Source organism: Thunnus thynnus, chromosome 21 (assembly GCF_963924715.1).
Source record: "Thunnus thynnus chromosome 21, fThuThy2.1, whole genome shotgun sequence".
Taxonomy (NCBI): domain Eukaryota; kingdom Metazoa; phylum Chordata; class Actinopteri; order Scombriformes; family Scombridae; genus Thunnus; species Thunnus thynnus.
Genome location: NC_089537.1, coordinates 15,293,579 through 15,312,020, shown reverse-complemented (window position 1 = coordinate 15,312,020; position 18,442 = coordinate 15,293,579). Strand labels below are relative to the sequence as shown.

Genomic DNA, 18,442 nt, shown 5'->3' with positions numbered 1-18,442 from the left:
AGTAGGTTTACATTTCAGTTGTAAATGAAGACTGTTGCAGACATAAACATCACCAGCTAAAATCACAAAAACAAGGATCTTGTGTATCAACCCACGGAATATCACTTAACAAGAGAAAGGCTTTTTATTTAATAGGAGAGGCAGGATCACTTCCTTAAAATTGCAATGGCTTTATTGGATAAATTGTGTTCACACCAACAAGTGCAGGATGATGTCACCATTTAAAGCAAGACTGTCATTTTTACTAAACGGCAATTACTCGGGCCACAAGTGAAACATTTTGGGATAATGGTAAATCGAGAACAGTATTCAAGTCAATGAAACGACTCCTGTTCTACAGGAATATATCTAATGGTTGCTAACATTAGCTGCCACAAGCCTACTGGTCAGACCAGACCAAGACAGCTGTATTGGCAAAGCCTATGAGTGTAGTGAAGTGTGAACTTGTGCTCATGAATTTCCTTTTTTATTTGTAGGAGGAAGAGTGTTTTATGTCTTCTCTAAAAACTTTAAAGATTCAGTTTTCCAGGAAATTAAAGAGTCCATTGCATGATGCCTTTAATCTTTAAACAGTTAGAGTAAAGAAGGACATACCCACAACGTGCATGTTCTGCATGACGGACCTTTACAGTCAAGGGTACATTATTTATGTAGCCTAGATGTGATTTTTAGTTTTAACATTATAGTGCAACTCCAATCTCAGTGATCTGCATAAAATGACTTTTTTTCCCTTCTGTATTTTCATAAACATACCAGATATGCTGTTGGTTACATGTAATAAAGTGAAAATAGGATTTTTATCTTTAACTTTATTTGTTACCCGCTTTCTTCTGAGTCATTTGTTTTTTCTATTGTTTGCTGGGTTTCCAGTTAGGATTAAAGTGGCTGCGAAGAGGTTCCCAGCATTGGTAGTAGCTTTTGTCAAGCTTCTGACATGTCTCCAGACCCCACTTGGTCACAGCCATACTGAAGGATGACTCGAACATGAACGCCTGGAAGGAAAAGACACAATAATCACTCAGTGTTTACACAGTAAAATAAAAACTCTTTGTGGTGGCCTGTTAATCTTGCTTCTCTAGTTGACCTTGATGGGGTGTATATATATATTTTTTTTACCATGGTTCCCTCAGCCACCCTCTCAGGTATGAGCTCAGCAGTGCTGTTCTTCTCAAAGCATTCAGCGTCTGGGCCGTGTGGGGTCATCATGCTGTGGAGGCTGCCCCCTCCAGGCTGGAAACCCTCCTCTTTGGCCTCATAGTGGCCTTTGATCAGACCCATGAACTCACTCATACAGTTACCTAAAAACACCAGCAGGAGGAGCTGTAACACAGCACTAAAGAGGGTACAGTTGGCTTAAAAAAAAGCTGAAGAAAGATGTGTGACATTGACTTCCACTAGGTGGCCTTACAGGTCTGTGGTGAGAACAGACAAAAGGTACAGCAGGTGGATTGTTATCACCTACTGTCTTGACACTGGCTGGGTAAATGTACATGTTAGCTTGTGGCTGGTTTGTTTCGTTCATCAGAACACAAAATTTTCCATTTCCATTCAAATTCATATGAAAATGGCATAGATATAGCAACTCTATGTCTTAAAAACTTTTAACACCTGCCAGAAATTATGTGTTTTGACCTTACCTTCTACTTGTCTTTAAAAAAAAAAAAAAATATATATATATATATATATATATATCTTATATAAATACGTGTGTTATGGTGGTCTTACGGTGATAATATGGTGGACGGAAGGTGTTGTCAGCCACACCCCACCGCGGGGGGAAGATGACAAAGTCAGCAATGGCTACGCCTGGTCGTGTGGATTTGGCAGTCAACACAGTAAAGATAGATGGATCCTGTAGAAAATCATAAACAGGACAATATGGGACATGCAAGGGCTATGCATTCCAGAATTTTCTATATGTATGTTAGAAAGTACAGTGAGTGCACTGTAATAAATTGTGTCTGACACGTTTTGCCCACAAAAAATGTTCAGTTTCCATGTTAAAATTACTTAAAATGACATCTACTGCTTCTCCCTCATTGAAAAATGCAGAATCTATAAGTATGCAAATATTTTTAAATTAAAAAGTTTAACTGTTGGACACAAGATGTCTCCTACTTCACTGTAAAGTTCTTTCTCAGTGTTTGTGCACTGGAGGCTTCAAGTTTCTATATCACATTTGTGTAAGTTGCATACTGGACCGGGAATGACTTCCACACTATTTGTGATGTCAAAAATCAGCCTTCAAGTGTCAAACTCATGCAAATACATCATTCTGCACAGTGAAGCTTAAACATGCAATTGTAGTAAAAAGAAGAAAAACACATGACTCTCACCGCATGGTCGAAGGCCACACAGTTGATAACCATGAAGTTCTTCAGGTTGTATTTGTAAGGTGTGTAGTTCCCGTGCCAGGCTACCACATTGAATGGCGAGAAATCCTACGTGCAGTGAACACACAGAACGAAACAAATAAGACGAGTCTACCCAAGCAACAAACACAAAAGACTTTAAATTGAGCTTTTCACAGGGAAAAAGGAACAATGAATAATGTCTTTGTAATCTTAAATTCCCAGAGAGAGTACTGCTTGACATAAAGAAAAAAAAATTGGTCATAATGAAAAGGGTTGATTGTGAAAGAGGGTGTGCTTCTTTCATTCTTTCTTCTCTTTCATTCCCCCTGTTCTTTGTGATACAAGGCTCCAGGTATTATGGAGTAATTGGCTTCACAATCAAACTTTCCCAAACTTTGAGCATTTTGACGCTCACGGCGGCACAGTTATTGGGGAGGGGGGTGGGGAGCAGCAGTAACAGTGGGTGCAGAGATATTTCTTTATCTTGATTGTTAAAACCACAGCAATTTTATATAGTTTCTCTTTTCTGATAATGTCACTGCGAAAAAGACATTCAACAGCAGCTCTAAAATCAATATAGTTCATTACAACTCAAGCTGCCTTTTGAGTGACCTCCGTGCTCCTTACACACACATGCTCACGTACGCTTCCACACTCTGAGAAGCTAATACACACCAACAATAAAACCTTAGACATACATATGCATACACAGAAATGTGCATAAGTGAATTCATGCACATTACATAACTAATACACACCAAAAAACCTTAATCACACACACACAATGTACAGTAGTTGCCTTACAAAAAAAGGTGTTTGGAGAGCCTAGCACAGGTAATCACTTGGACATTCATCTGTGGTAACTCCACTACACTACATTCGATTAAAATGAAGGGAAAAATGGAAGAGAGCAAGCACTTGCACACACATGCACACAAAACACAAACATATTGGCCCAGTCAAGCAAATAATAAGTTAATTTGAGCAATTTCAGCGCTCTGCGGGGGAACAAAACAGCAGGACCAGACGGGAGCAGCAGCATCTTCCCTGAGATGAGGCCCCCACCTTATTTTCTTACCCCTGTAGCCTCACCCTCCAGGCTCGGGGAAGGGTGGACACCAGGAAAAGAGTGTCAGGTGCAGCCAGCAGCCTCCACATCTGACCCCCAGTGCATAACAGGCAGCGAGAGAGATGGAAAATGTTTGTTTTGCTTCAAAAAAGACAGTATCTTGCCCTTGTGTACTTCCTACGATGAATAATAATAGTGTGGTCTGACATGGTTTCCACGGTTACAACCCCCCCAACCCCCCCCCCTGACAAACCTCTCCTCCTACCTCCTCCCTGTCTCAGAAAAAAAACCTCCTGTCAGACATTATGTGTCGATCCAATTATGTGCCCAACAGGACATTTCAGGAGGGGGAGGATCATTCTCTGAGTGAAATATGCTGAAATTAATGCTTAACTTGGGAAAGGTTTTTTCCTACAAAGCAAAGCTTCACAGGTACGCTGTCTGTAACTCCAGAATGCCTTAACTAATTATGAGTGATTAAGACTCATAAGGGAGTCGAGGCGGAAACCTGCTGAATGGAACAACTAACGCTTCGATATTAAATCATCAGGGATGGCAATTCAATCGGCAGGAGCGGCTAATGGATCATATGCTTCACTTGGACCGTTTCCTGTTAGTCATTGTTGCGGTTCGATGGTGTTTACTGAAGTGAACACAACCCTAAATAGGGTAATAGGGCAAATATGCCATATGTGTGGTGCTCTGTCATACAGTGTCTGTGTATGTGTGTGAGTGCAAGGACACACACAAACTGAAATGTCACAAAAAAACAAAACACCTGTTGGCAGGCGAAGAGCTTTCCTTGGTACTTGTTGATGATGGTGTAACCTGTGGCCACTTTGCGGTCCTCATACCATGCAACTGGACACAGGAAATCTCTAGGGTTGGCCAGACCGTTGGCTCCTGCAAAACATACACACATAGTCACACACACACACAAAAAAATATCAATCCTAACAATTAGCACTAGACATAAAGTATAGCTGAGGCTAATGGGAATCAGGTTACTTTTTTGCAGGTATTTGGTCGCAAACCGAAGTACTTAGAAGTATAACGAGCTAAATGAAAAGTCAGTGGATCTCCAAATTCATTAGGATTCATAATCTGGGAACCACCAAAATTTCCTAGCTATCTATCCAAATATGGCCCAGAGACCTAGCCATGATGGCTAAAAATCTGACAGATTTGGGGAGAAAGTTGTGAGCAAGAGGAGGTTGTGAGAAACAGACATAAAAAGGTTGGTGTGCAGATTTCAAGGAAGGATGAACATACACTTATATACACTCACACTCTATACACTCACAAATGTCATACAAACACACACCTATGGGTCCCAGGTCAGGGAGCTCAAAATGTGCTCCATACACCTCCAGTATGTAGCCTCTGCTTTCTCCAAACACATCCACGCTGAAGCGCATTCCTTGCTGGAGAAAACACATGAGAAGTGGTGTTGAGAGGAAAGTTTGAGAGGAAAGTTAGAGCTGTTATGTATTAATTGTGGGGTGTAATGATGCTGAGGGCAGTAATGTGTTTGGGATAATACGCGTGCTGCAGTCGCATATCCTGGTAGTCACACTTTCTGAAGCTCAAACCTCTTTCCACTGTATTTCTAAGGTCACTTTTGAAAAGTACCAAAAGATGTCTTTCTAAATATGGTAAGTGTGGGTGGGCTGCAGACACAATGGCAGATTTCTGGGGAAACTGTGGAGATGAAAAACATAGACCTCACCTGGATGACACAGATCTCGTTCGGCTCGACCATCATCTTCCCAAACTCTGTGGTGATCAAGATCTCACCCTGCTGGGGGACTAGAGAGACAAACAGACAAAAAAGATAAACAGGGAAAAGAAAATTTGAGGGGAAAGAAGGACCGAGGATTGAGCTATCATTGTTCCTGTGATAGATGACAGTGAAAACATCAACAGCCCTTTTCCTCACCAATCAGAAAGTCTCCATCTGAGTTGTTGAAGCACCTTGAACAGAGAAAAAAGGAAGAGCTTAGAAATGATTGTCAAACGTAACCAAGGATTTTGTAGCTGCTTGATATATGAAAATCTATTTGTTACATGATGGGACGCATTTGCACACAAATACATACTCACCTGTCAACCATGGAGGTGTTGCAGGTGTACATGTGGATGCCAATGCCGTTCCGGGATTTGGCATCCCCAGCGCCACAGACAGTATGCAAACCCTGCAAGATCCAGACAGTCACAATCCCAATCAATGAACTGAGAACCTTGATTTAAAAAAATCATGTTTTTTTTTAAAAGAGTTATACTCACAGCCACAAAGTCCACTTTTTTCACTGTAGATTTGGGAATGGTGAATGGCATCCATCGCAGCTGTGAGAGAAACCTCAGTGTCAGAATCTTCTTGTTTAGTAAATACAGAGCATTTAAAAGGAACTCATCTCAATATCTTTAATGCAGAGAAAGACTAAAAACCATAGTTTCATTTAGCTTCTTAATATGAGCGATGGGATCTTACACGAACACGCAATTTTCTGCCAAATTTAGAGCTCTTTTGGTTATTTTACATGATTTCTGTACTTATTGTGATATAGCCAGCAGCCGGCTAGCTTAGCTTAGCACAAATGCTGGAAACAAGAGGAAATAGCTAGCTTGGCTCTGTTTAAAGGTGATACAACCTGCCTCTAAAGCTCACTAATTAGCATGTTATGTCTTGAATTTGTTCAAAATATAAAAACATCTGGTTTTATGGTGTTAATGTGTCAGTTTATTTCTTGCTGCTAGCTGTAGCTTGTCTTAGATTGAAAGTGTATTTAAGAAACTGAACCATTTCCTTTAAAATCTTCTTTAAATATATAAATATAATAATTAATTGTATTTTTTTTCTGAACTTTAACACTGATGCTTATTTAGTCATGAACAGCACTACACTGCTCAGTAAGAGCAAGTATAGATCATGCTAATCTTACATGGCTGCAAATTAACTTAGTTTAGGAACATAATAATTTTGAAATAACCATAATGTATGTATTTGAAAATGTTATTTTCTGGAATTAAACGCAATTATCAAACAAAATAGGTGAAGACAGGTCACATTATGCCACCCCAACCGAAGACTGATGCAGTGAGAAAAAAAAAACAATAATGTATAGAGCCATATCTCACTGGAACAGTTGCTATGCTTTATATCTGAAGAATATATAATAACAACACATACACAATAATTTAAAAAACAACTAAAGAGGTTATTAAGGACATGCTGGCAATTGCTTTGCAGTATAGATGTTAAAAAGAACCAAGATTATTATTGCTATTTTGTTTTACCCATAATTGCTCTATATTAATATTTTCTATATGTATGGTTTTGATGTAATTTTACCACAGGATGTACTGGTGATAACTACATTTTATGCTGTACAAACATTGTTGATTACATGTATTTTCTTTGAATGCAGACACCAGGAGGAGTAGAAAGTTTTCAGGGGCTTTAACAAGATTTCAACACCAGTTTCACTACTTGAGGCAAAGACAAAATGAGCAGCGACTCTTCCCGTTGAGCCTTTACATACCTGGTTAGGATCAGGCTCCACTTCGTTCCAGTTCTCTGTAAGATTCCCACAGGGCATTGCGGTAAAAGGCTTATGTTTGACAGACGGCAGTATGCGGTAAAACCAGCTGGAAACAAGATAAAGAATCAGCGTTTAGTTATTCATGATGTCTCCATTTGATAATAATGAATAAAGTGTGAGAAAGAGATGGACACCTCCTCATATTGGTTGACCGTGGGCAGGTGAAGGCAGAGCCAGAGAGCTGCTCCGCATACAGGCCATACGGACACACCTGAGGACTGTTCTGTAGAAACATAATGCAGTGTGTTCAGACATTCACAATACCTCCTAACTCCCATTGTGTCACATTGAGTATTCATGCAATTCACTTAAGCCCAAAATTTAGAAAAATGAATGAGTAAATGGTTGAATGAATGAAGGCCAAAATGTCCCCAAAATGTGTGTTTTTGAGTGTATTCTACCTGTCCCTCAGGTAAGGATCCAGGACAGCGGGGGTCTTCAGACGAGAACTCATTCCCAAAACCACTCATATACTGAAAGAGACACTCAAGTTAAGGCAAGTTAGACTGAAAAATGTTAAAAATACAAAGGTAAACAACATGTGGCTTCATTGTAATGCAGGATAAATGTGTTCATGCTGGTTATAATTAAATTTGAAGGCTTGTCATTAAGGCTTGTCTTTTTGTTAATTGTTGTCATATTGATTCACTTTAGATTCATGATACAACAAACTGCAGTTATGCCAAATTTCCCCCCTCGCAGTCATCCATTAGTTGGTGTTATTCTGTTACAGAAACAGACTAATTACACTAACCTCCCCTGGAGTACTTTTTGATCAATATTTCAATTATGATAGGATTATCACTCCACTATCCCTCTGCACTGGCACTGGTTACCAGCACCCATGTCTCCCCTGCCACAGAAACTTGGCACAATGTAAAGTGAAAGTCTTGCTGAGTCATTGTTAGTCTGCAGAAAACGCACACACAGACATGGATGGTTTCCATATGTGCGCGTTCACGTGCCCAAAGTGCGTGCATAAAGCGTTTTGGAGGCTCCAGTGTGTCCCCCATGAAAGACTGTTATGTAAAGTAGGATTTTATTCCATTTATATAGTGCGTTTATTCTGTGTCAGAGTGGCAGGACGATCAAAAACGCTACTTTTGGCACAACTTTTACATTATGTGGATCATGCGTCATAACAAGTCATTAAATCACGTTCATACTTAAAATTACTTTGAGTGATTTAACTGAGTTTTGGCTAAAGGACTGAGACAAATTCCACTTGTTCTCAATTATTTTGGCAGTTGTTTCCAGCTGTTATATGAATTAGTATTCATGAAAACAAACCGAGAAAAAATATCTGCAAACAGAAAGAAAACCGGACGGATTATATCTCACTTTTAACGGACATCGCAAATATATATTAATGTAAAAAGTTTTTTCAAACTTTTTTCTATTGAAATGAAGCTTTTCCACTGGAATATTATTGTTATGCGAAGACCACATCTGGGCAGCTGCTGAATGCAGCACTCTGATTGGTCGAAGGCAACGCCGCCCTTCAGTCAGCCGGTCTACTTCTGTTGTAGATATGATGTATCAACGCACAGTTAAACTTTGTATATTTCTGATGCAGAATGTACAGCCCATACATCAATAACTAAGGCGCACATTTCCTTTATTTACTAAATAATAGCAGTGTGTTTGCAGGTTATGTAGCTACAATGTGTCTCTGAAACTTTGAAGTGCAGTGCATGTAAGCATTGGTGAACAAACATTTCTACTATATGCAATAGTTTTGAATAAATAAATGCTGTCTTACCTTGAGTCCAGCCATTCTGCTGTCTGTTATAACTTAAGGCCGGTGAAAGTCTTTCAGAGGTTACAAATTAACTTGCAGCTCTTCTTTCCTGACCCTTAAAACATTCCCTTCGACCAAAATCCACTGCAGGACGTGCATGCCGGTGCATGGACTGAGTGGTAAAGGGGGTTGGATTTATACTCTTTCTCAATATGGGTTTAATTAAGCCTGACTGGGTCCGTGACGCAACAGCGGGGTCTCTAGCAAAGGACAGGGTCGGAGACCAGAATGTGCGCAAACAAGGAACCGTGTCCGTGACTGCCAAGTCAAACAAGAAACAAGACTACATTTAAAAGCTCACAGTGCATGCAGGTAACAAACAGGACATAGATCAATAGGCGAGGCAAAGATGGGCTTCATCTCATAGGCCACAGACAGCTGTAATCCTGAAATGACCTTTGCGAGGCAACACAAACATCAGTCCAGAGAGGAGCAGCCTCATAAAGACATTACATCAAAACTTTTTATAGCTATATTAGTAATGAAAACATTATAAGGCCCTGGTGTATTGTGATGTATGGTGATTTTTAATCATGGTCTTGTGGTGACCTCATATCGGACTGCTTGCGCAATGAATGCTGTCATGCGCATCCTCACGTCACGCAAAACAAATATCAAGGCACCAAATCGCCAAATTTTAAGTTTTATTTAAAGTGTATTTTTTACGTTACTATATTGTTAATCTGAATCATCTTCACACTGCAATGGAGGCAACCTGAACGTTGGGGCCACCATCACTCCAGATTTGACGCACCGCCGGTTCATCAAGTTTGCCTTTAAATTTTGTCACGCTTAACACAAGGTGCGTTACCGCTTTATGTAAAGTGAGTTATCATTCCTCTACAGCTGCATGATTAATTTACTTCTCTTAAAACCAACGTTACACAATAGGATAACCTCTGCATGCTGCAACAAGCATCTGATTCTTGATATGAACAACAGCCAGGCCTCCAAAAGGCCAATACATTAGGCTACTTTACGCAAAATTTATTCAGCTCATTTTTCGAAATAGATGGTCAAACGAGGGGTACCTAATGTCCCCCATGCAGCATGTATCAAAAAGAATCAATTTCGGCTTTCTCAGTCTTGCCTCGCTTCCCCTCTTGTCTATTTCTTTTCTTTTTGGGAGGTGTTGGGGAAGGGTAAATGATGGCAATTCTCATAGCGAGGCGCAAATAAACTCGCCGCGGCAGAAGTAACCGTTCTCCGGCGAGGCGTGCAGTCGGGCCCGGGCCCCCCGCTGGCAGGCAGTCAGGGTGCTGTGCCAGAGACGAGAAAGCCCAATGGCAGGAAAATATCACGTCCCAGTCTCCGGAAATTGATCTGCTCCTTGTATGGAGAAAGAAAATGAGCGATTTTAATTTCATCCCCGATTCTGATGATAGAATTCTAGAGTATTTGGGCCCAATCCGGATGGCGCCTGTGCGTTTTAAGAGAGGCAGGAATAGCTGGAGACGGAGGAGAGGAGACTGTTGTTTCCTACTGACAGTTATATCTATGCATGCGTAAGTGGGCCATAAATGCTTTGTTATTAGATGCCTGCTGAACTCAATGGCTTGATGGTAAATGGTACACTCACCTGGCACAGTCTATCCCCATATGCATAAACAAGCAATCTCTCTCTCTCTCTCTCTCTCTCTCTCTCTCTCACACACACACACAAACACACACACACACACAGACAGTCACAAGCTTATTCTGTGATGTGATGACATTTTTAGCCTTTCATACCACATGTAAGTGCACACACTTTCACACCTGCTTACAATATATACCCTGTTTTACCCCCCACCCCCAATACTTTGACCTTTAAAGGGTCACTTCACCTAACACACACACACACACACACACACACACACACACACACACACACACACACACACACACACACACACACACACACAAACATTTTATCCCACTAAGCAGTAGTGCAAATTATTTTGGTGTTACTGGCCGAGCTATTCTGAAATCCATTCACCTCCACTGTATTTGGGTAATGGCAGAAGTCTCAAAGACAAAAATGAATAGAGTGCACATCCAATCTGTGTGCTATAGTCCTTTCTTTAGGACATTATGCTGTTTTTTCCATATATAACACATTACTATCGGTGATATTTTGTATCATGCACGTGTTTTTTATTCACATGGATGTTTGCCTGATGTTGCATCAATTAGTTAGCAAATTTCAGTGTGAAGAGAATCTCTACCTTTAATATCTCAAAACCTCAATAGGGCTGCAACCAATGATTATTTTATTTATTGATTACATTATTATTTTCGTTATTGATCACTGTTTTCCAGAGCCCAATGTGACATCTTCAAATGTCTTGTTTTGTCTACAACCCAAAGATATTAAGTTTACTGTCATAGAGGACCAAAGAAAACAGAAAATATTCACATTTGAGAAGCTGGAATTAGAGAATGTGAACGTCATCTTCTTAAAAAATTACCCAAAACAATTAATTGATTATCAAAATAGTTGGCAATTAATTTAAATATCTCCCCCAGACAGTATAATGACATAAAAATATTCTTCTTGGAACAATATTGTGTGTCTGATTTGGTTTTTCCTCCCCCAAAAAGTATAATTACCATGTTAAAATCCTTAAAATGGCATCTATTCTTTCTCCCTCATTAAAAATTCCACAGTCTATGAATATGCAAATATATTTCATTTCAAAAGTTTAACTACTTCGCAGAAGATGTCTCCTACTTCACTGTAAAGTCAGTTCTCAGTGTTTGTGCACTGGAGGCTTCAAGTTTCCACATCACACTTGTGTGAATTGAATATTGGACCAGGACTGGCTCCAAACTATTTGTGACGTCACAAATCCTGCTCGTAGGCCTGCCCCATAAAATAAGATTTTCAATGAGCTCAGAGAAACTTTCCACTTTCAGCAGATGAATGTGAAAACAGCCTTCTAGTGTCAAACTCTGCACATACATCATTCTGCACAGTGACGCTCAAACATCCAACTGTAGGAACAAGAAGATAAACATATTTTTGAGTGGAGGGGGATTTTAATAGTTGGCAACTAAATGATTAATCGACTAATCATTGCAGCTCTAATCCTCAGCCAATAAAACCAAAACTATCTGCATGGCTAGATACCATGAGCAGTGAGAAAAAGCGTTTCCTTTAACATGACCAACACAATACTATTACTGTGAATCTTATCATGTTAGTATTAAGGCTTCGAGCATGCATAGGAGTTTATGCAATGCCATACATTCAGTATTCCTTGCATGGATGATGTATCATTAAAATAATCCATAAATCATTCAGGGATTCTCAAAGGCAGGTCAACCGTTAAAGGAAATATTTCTTTAAAAAATAATTCTACCAGAGCTTGAGCAGTGCATTGTATCTACCAATTTGTCATCATTTATTGACTACATGCATATTATTAGTTATATAAAGATCAAGTGCACTTTTGATTAAATTAATCAGGCAGTAGCAAGTAGCAACAACTAATTAGTGTGGGTTTACACACTCCCCAGCTCTTGTTTCTCTACAGTAATGTGATTCTTTTGTCTGCTCTTTATTCTTCTTTGTGCAGCTGTCAGACATACAAAAGACACAAAGCAAAGCATAAAAACACATTATATAGTACAGATACTATATATGTTGCACCTACAAAAAGCATGAAATTGAGTCTTTTGTTAGTCTGCTGATATCACACAAAATTTTACCATCATTTAACCACATCAGAAAATTTTAAAAATGGCTTGGCTACTTCTTTTGTATTCGCTACACCTTAAACATTGAAACTTAACTTTGTGAAAGACATACATGTGCATGACATCTGAATTTTTTTCCCACCTCGCCTCATCTTGTGTATCACTGCTAGGTAACTGCTGTATTTGGATGTCACATTCTCAAGAAATAGCTTGGATTCTTGTATTTTTGTAATTACAGCCCTGTTACTCACTATTGCAGTTTAATGTTAAATTACTCCTGACATGAGCCATCCACTACCACACACACACACACATTTGACAGCTCCATTTAACGCTGATTAGATTTGCAAGGACATGTAGTATACCCTCACTGTGTCTCCTGTGCCTACTCTCTCTCTCTCTCTCTGTCTCTCCCTGAGTAGGCTGAGTATCTCCTGAATCCTATCCATCGCCGTAATGTTATGCAAATGGATTAATATGAAGATAAAAGACTGTTGCAGCGTGTGGCGCTCTCCTGGTTCAAAGCCTCGTGTTTCCAGGACGATAGCTCTAACGAGTAGGGCACTATTTGGGAGTCATTAAATGATGGCCTTCCTGACATGCACCCGCTCACCACCACCACCACCCGCCCCACGTTGGCCATTAAAGCGGCTCACACCCACACCAAGACACACACTACCGATGCCTTTTAGCGCCGGCTCCCAGTTTCTTACACATCACAGTGTCACAGAATAGAAAATTACACTCTCCTCCCACAGAGAAAATTGCTTTGGAATTGCTTGGTTATAAAGATGTGCTTTAAAGAGAGGGGGTGCATGCAATAAAAAAGGACACACACAAACACAATTACTTAAGCACTCTAAGGACAATTCTTACAAGTTAATCAGAGGATTTACCAATTATTGATGTCAAAAGGATTTTGTTGTGTATCTGTTTGTGGCCTATGTTTATATGCTGTATGTGTTTGTCTTTGCATACAAGATATTTAGTATGCATTTTTCTCTGTTGTTGTGTATATGTGCTAAATTATAATTACTTTATAGTGTGGACATGAATAGCAAACTCCTGCACAGCCAAAGACAAGTTATTAAACAAAACAAAGCATGGAAATAGTCAGAAACAGTTGGGTTAATGCGAGGAAAAACCATAATGTAAATGCATCATGACAAAGACACAAGTGGAAGATTGAAGACAACAAGGTGAAAGGTGTATCAGCGTCAAGAGACAAGAGAGGCGTGACAGAGATGAAAGGGAGAAAATGCAAAGTGGAAAATAGCAGAGAAGACAGAAGGAAGGAGAGAAAAGATGTTAGATGGTACAACAAAAGATGAGTCGGAGTGGAGCAAGAAGGAGATGAGTGGATGAATAACACCAATGGTGCGTGATTAGACAAGACTTAAAAATGTAAGAGAGCAGAATGACACCTGTAGCGGAGGAGAAGATGTGGACAGAAAAGGGTGTATTGCTCTGCAAGTAGAAACGCAGCAACATCTGGTCAAAAATGAGTTACAGCTGGAATCTGTTTTATCATATAAAAAGACATTTATAATTCCAGGGAAAACAACTTTTAAAATTTGCAGTAAGTAAACCAGCAATCTAGTAATCTATGTTGCACTTGCTGTACAGAAAGACAACTGATTAAGTGGCTAAAGATAGCAACATCAAGTGTTAGCGAGCTGGAGAGATAGGCACAGCTAGCCTTAGCTAATGCGAAAACTAAATGTAATTATTGATTTTTTTCCCCTAAAAGTTACCTGTAGTTTGAAAATATCAATTCTGATGAACCATAACCTTGATCTTTCATTTTGTTATTCCACATAACTAAATGACTTAGGTGCTAAATCTAATCATAGTAGCTTCCATCTCACTAGCCTCTGAATCTATTATTGTATTAAATTGTTGATTAATTGTTCTATTGACAGAGAAACATGATAATAAATAAACCAAATAAAGTTTATTTTCTTAATAAAACATTCTTTCTGCCAATTTTAACGCTAACTAGCTTGTTAGCGTTAAAATTGGCTAAAGAACACATACTGTTTGTATACTGCATTCTGTGAAGATAGGGTGCATATAGAAGCGGAGTTACACATCTGTGACACATCTGTTACACAGTTTGCCAGACAGCCTGAAAACTTAAAACCATTTTTTCCTAATGTCACTGCTTAGTTTCTGCTTTTGTAGGACAGTGTAGGTCACTCACTTTCCTTGCTAAGTGCTAAAGTAACATTTGCTAGCCTACTACTTCCTCTTCTACTAAAAAGAACAGTTTTGTAAAACGGTTTATAAAAGTTGGTAATTCAACTATATCTATTATACATAAATTATAGGAGGATCAGTATTGGTTGGAAAAACTGAAGCTAAACTGTAGCGGTGATGCTAAACAACGGCGGCAGTGGCTCAGGAGGTAGTGCGGGTCGTCCACTAACCAGAAGGTTGATGGTTTGATCCCTGGCTCCCCCTGTCCGCATGTCTAAGTGTTCTTGAGCAAGATACTGAACCCCAAATTGCTCCTAACTGTTGCGCCAGCATGGTAGCTTGCCGCCATTGGTGTGTGTGTGTGTGTGTGTGTGTGTGTGTGTGTGTGTGTATGTGTGTGCGTGAATGGGTGACTGAGCAGCAGAAACGTTGTAAAGCGCTTTGGATAAAAGTGCTATATAAGCAGCCATTTACCATAACTGCTGCAGTAATATAGCATTCACACCATGCAAGCATCCAAAAAAAAAAACAACAACCACTGAGTTGTGAATATGTATACATGGTTCTATATCTTTGTATTCACCTCTGCAACCTGTTACCCTCGTGAGATGAGCTATGTACTGTAGTGGCATGCTTTAGTTAACATAAAGTGCCCTGGGAGCAGGTAATGAGGCACACTGAGCCACAAATGTCCGCCTACAGGATATTCTGTCACACTGTCTCTGGACCCGACACAGCAACACATCAGGCACCTCATCACAAATAGAATTAGCTCCCTGGTCAGAACCAAAATGACAGTAGCTGGATGTTCTGGCAGGAAGCGTAATGGCATTGAGGTGCTGGTGGTGTTCTCCTTGTAGGGGAACTGAGGGGCAGGAGTGTGTATCAGTCCAGACACTTAGTGTGGTGCCAGTTATACTATTCACCCCTCCCTCTGGAGTGTGTGGACAGGTAGTGAGGATGCCTCCTCTAAATCTGTAGTTTAGCTAGGTAGTTTTGAGGGGTGGTCTGAGATGTGTGAAGAGGGAAACTTGAGTTGAATGGTCTTTGGACAAGGAATGAGTGTGTTCAACATCACAAGAACGAGGAGGGTGTGTTTATATCTGTGTGGTTTTCATGTCCAAGTGACTGGTGCAAGAGTGTGGCTGATGTTATATCAATCTGGGAATGATTGTGTGCGAGTTTTGGTGTGTATGTGCACACGTACTCATCTCTGTCTCTGTGTACGCATGTGTGTCTGTCCCCAGCACCGTCATTAGGTCGTAGGTAGTCCCAGTGTTGGGGGTGTAGCTTGGCTGCTCCTGTGGCCTCTCAGGCCAATTTAGGGGGAGAAAAGCACTTCGATCCTGGCCTGCAAGTCTGAGAGTCCCCAGCGGGAGGCAGCGCAGCCCTGCAATCTATATTGGATTTATTCCTTTCCCATCTACAGGCCCCACACACCCCACAGAGAGGAAGTCTCAACTGCACTCTCTCTCTCTGTCCCCTAAGACAATATGTTATGGTACACACATGAGCACACATAATCGTGTAAACACACACATGCAGACACACACTCAAAGGCACACACACCTAGTCTATCTTCAAGGCACACTCCCCCACAGCAAGGAAGTTATAAGGGCACACTTTCTGTCACTGTGGGAGTTGCACCGGGGTCAAGATATACTGAGATTTGTGAGAGACAGACAGACAGATAGAAAAGGTACAGCCAGCTAGAGAATCATCCAAGCTGTTGACACAGTGAGTTATTTGGGCTGACCATTGTTTCATGCTCATGGAAAATATTGCTCAGATATATAAAGGCCAAGGTGTAAAATGCATTTTTTATCACATTACAGCAAGAAAAAAAGCATTTACATAAAACTCAGACAAGGTCAGGGAGAAACGAGGTTCTTAATTTAGTCTAATCAACTGTCATTTGCATCGCGCCATTTGCGCAAGGTATTGCCACTAACTGAATAAATGGACTTCTTCAGACTCAAGGGGGGGCACTCTGGTTTTGATAAGCTGGCAACATAACTGATTTGCATATATTACTTTGATTATCTCATTACTAGGATGATTCTTGCGGAATTTTTGACACTCGCGCAATCGAATTAAAATTAAGGCACGCAATCAATAAAAGGGCAACGCGGCTGTGAAAACACACGGCACCCCAGGTTGGTGTGGTCAACTAGTGATGATGATGATGACGATGGTTATGAAGACTATACGCTTATGGTGATGATGTGTCAGAGAATGATGATGATGATGATGATGATGATGATGATGACCTCTTCAGCTCGCGAGCCCCTGGACTCGGCAGTAGGTTTACGAGAATCTCGGGCTCTTGATTCCTGTGATCAAAGCAGTAATCAGTGGAGACGATGGGGGCCGTGAAATTGCCGCTCTCTTGTGGGTGACCTATCCACCCGCCATGAATCCAAGAGTGGCCCGCAGGCGGCTCATGTTCCCCCAATCGATAATGGCGCTCGCATCTTTCCTCCGACTCAACCCATCTGTGGAATGATGAAATCATGCGTAAAGACGCGCGCAGGCCTCGGATAATTTTGCAATGCAGTATAGCCACAATAACCTGGTGGCCACATTCAGGTAAGCGTGAGGGCCATCAGTTCAGCTGAGCTCCAAGTGATGGTCAGGTATCATATGTCACCAAGATCTGTCTGTGGAAAAGTGCAAATTCATGTTTTGATTTGATTTTTCTTCATTTGAAAACCTATATTTTTTCAATTTCCTGTATGTTATGATGCCACAAATCTACAATATTACATTCAAGGCAGTAAGGCAAGTGACTTATTTTGTTGCCATATACACAAATTGTTTGGGGGAATAAGATTAGGAGAGAAGAGACTCCTTCTCTCCTCTCCTCCTAATAGACTCTCAGTCGTCTGCACACTAACCGGGGAGCAAAGGCACACGTCCACGTTTTAAATTCATGATGTAAATAATTATAGGCCTGGAAATTGATTTCCTTACGACCTTCTCCAGCAAACAACCCCCCACCCCCCCAAAAAAGAAAGCTACTTCTGTTGAAGCATTAAGTCATCAATTATTTTCCTTACATAAGGACAAATTATCGAGTCAGTTGAACGAAATTAGAACCCTTTGTTTCTGATCAGACCGCATTACCGCTGGAAATTACGGATGATGGCTGCGTGCGCGCTTGCCTTTGTTGTTTCGATCATCGCCTGTCGCTCTGAACTCGCGCTAACAAAGTCATTAAATTGACTCCCTCTCGCTCTCATTATGCGGGCTGTTAATAACCGCTAATTAACTTTGCTTACGCGCGCCTTAAAAGCCTCCCTCCCCTCCCAACACACACACACACGCACACACACACACTCACACACTCACTCTCTCTCTCCCTCCCTTCCTTCTTTTTTCCTGCTTGGCCTCTCAAGCGGAGCAAGTGTCCAATTATGTCAGAGCGCGACGACGGATGGAGGATGAGTCGTCGTCGCCAAGGCCACGAGCCAGCCGGTGCGTGTGTGCGTGGGACCAATGTTTACACGTGCTGCTTATGGATAAACTTATGAGATAAGAAAACCAATCCTAACATATGCAGATGTATATTTGTCTCCCATGCACGCTGGTTTTCAAGTTGGGGCACTTAATCTTATATGAATGCAAAATAATGCCGCAGGATTGAAGCTGCTCTGTCTTTTACATTATAACTGGGTCTTACCTGTGAGAGCAGTCTGCTGTTCTACCCAGGAGATGGCGCCATTTGAATGACCCG

At 40.7% G+C, this 18,442-nt stretch overlaps 1 protein-coding gene across 1 annotated transcript; it reads right to left on the bottom strand.

The window, feature by feature from the left end:
- Positions 1–150: 150 nt before the first annotated feature.
- Positions 151–9,213, bottom strand: hgd (homogentisate 1,2-dioxygenase). The gene is made up of 14 exons (XM_067577910.1): positions 8,788–9,213; positions 7,427–7,498; positions 7,160–7,248; positions 6,966–7,071; positions 5,710–5,769; positions 5,527–5,618; positions 5,363–5,397; positions 5,153–5,232; positions 4,748–4,847; positions 4,202–4,326; positions 2,337–2,441; positions 1,726–1,852; positions 1,117–1,298; positions 151–992 (listed from the first exon to the last, which is right to left on the bottom strand). The coding sequence occupies exons 1-14, from the start codon at positions 8,800–8,802 to the stop codon at positions 849–851; spliced, it is 1,332 nt and encodes a 443-aa protein (XP_067434011.1). The 5' UTR covers positions 8,803–9,213; the 3' UTR covers positions 151–848.
- Positions 9,214–18,442: the final 9,229 nt, after the last annotated feature.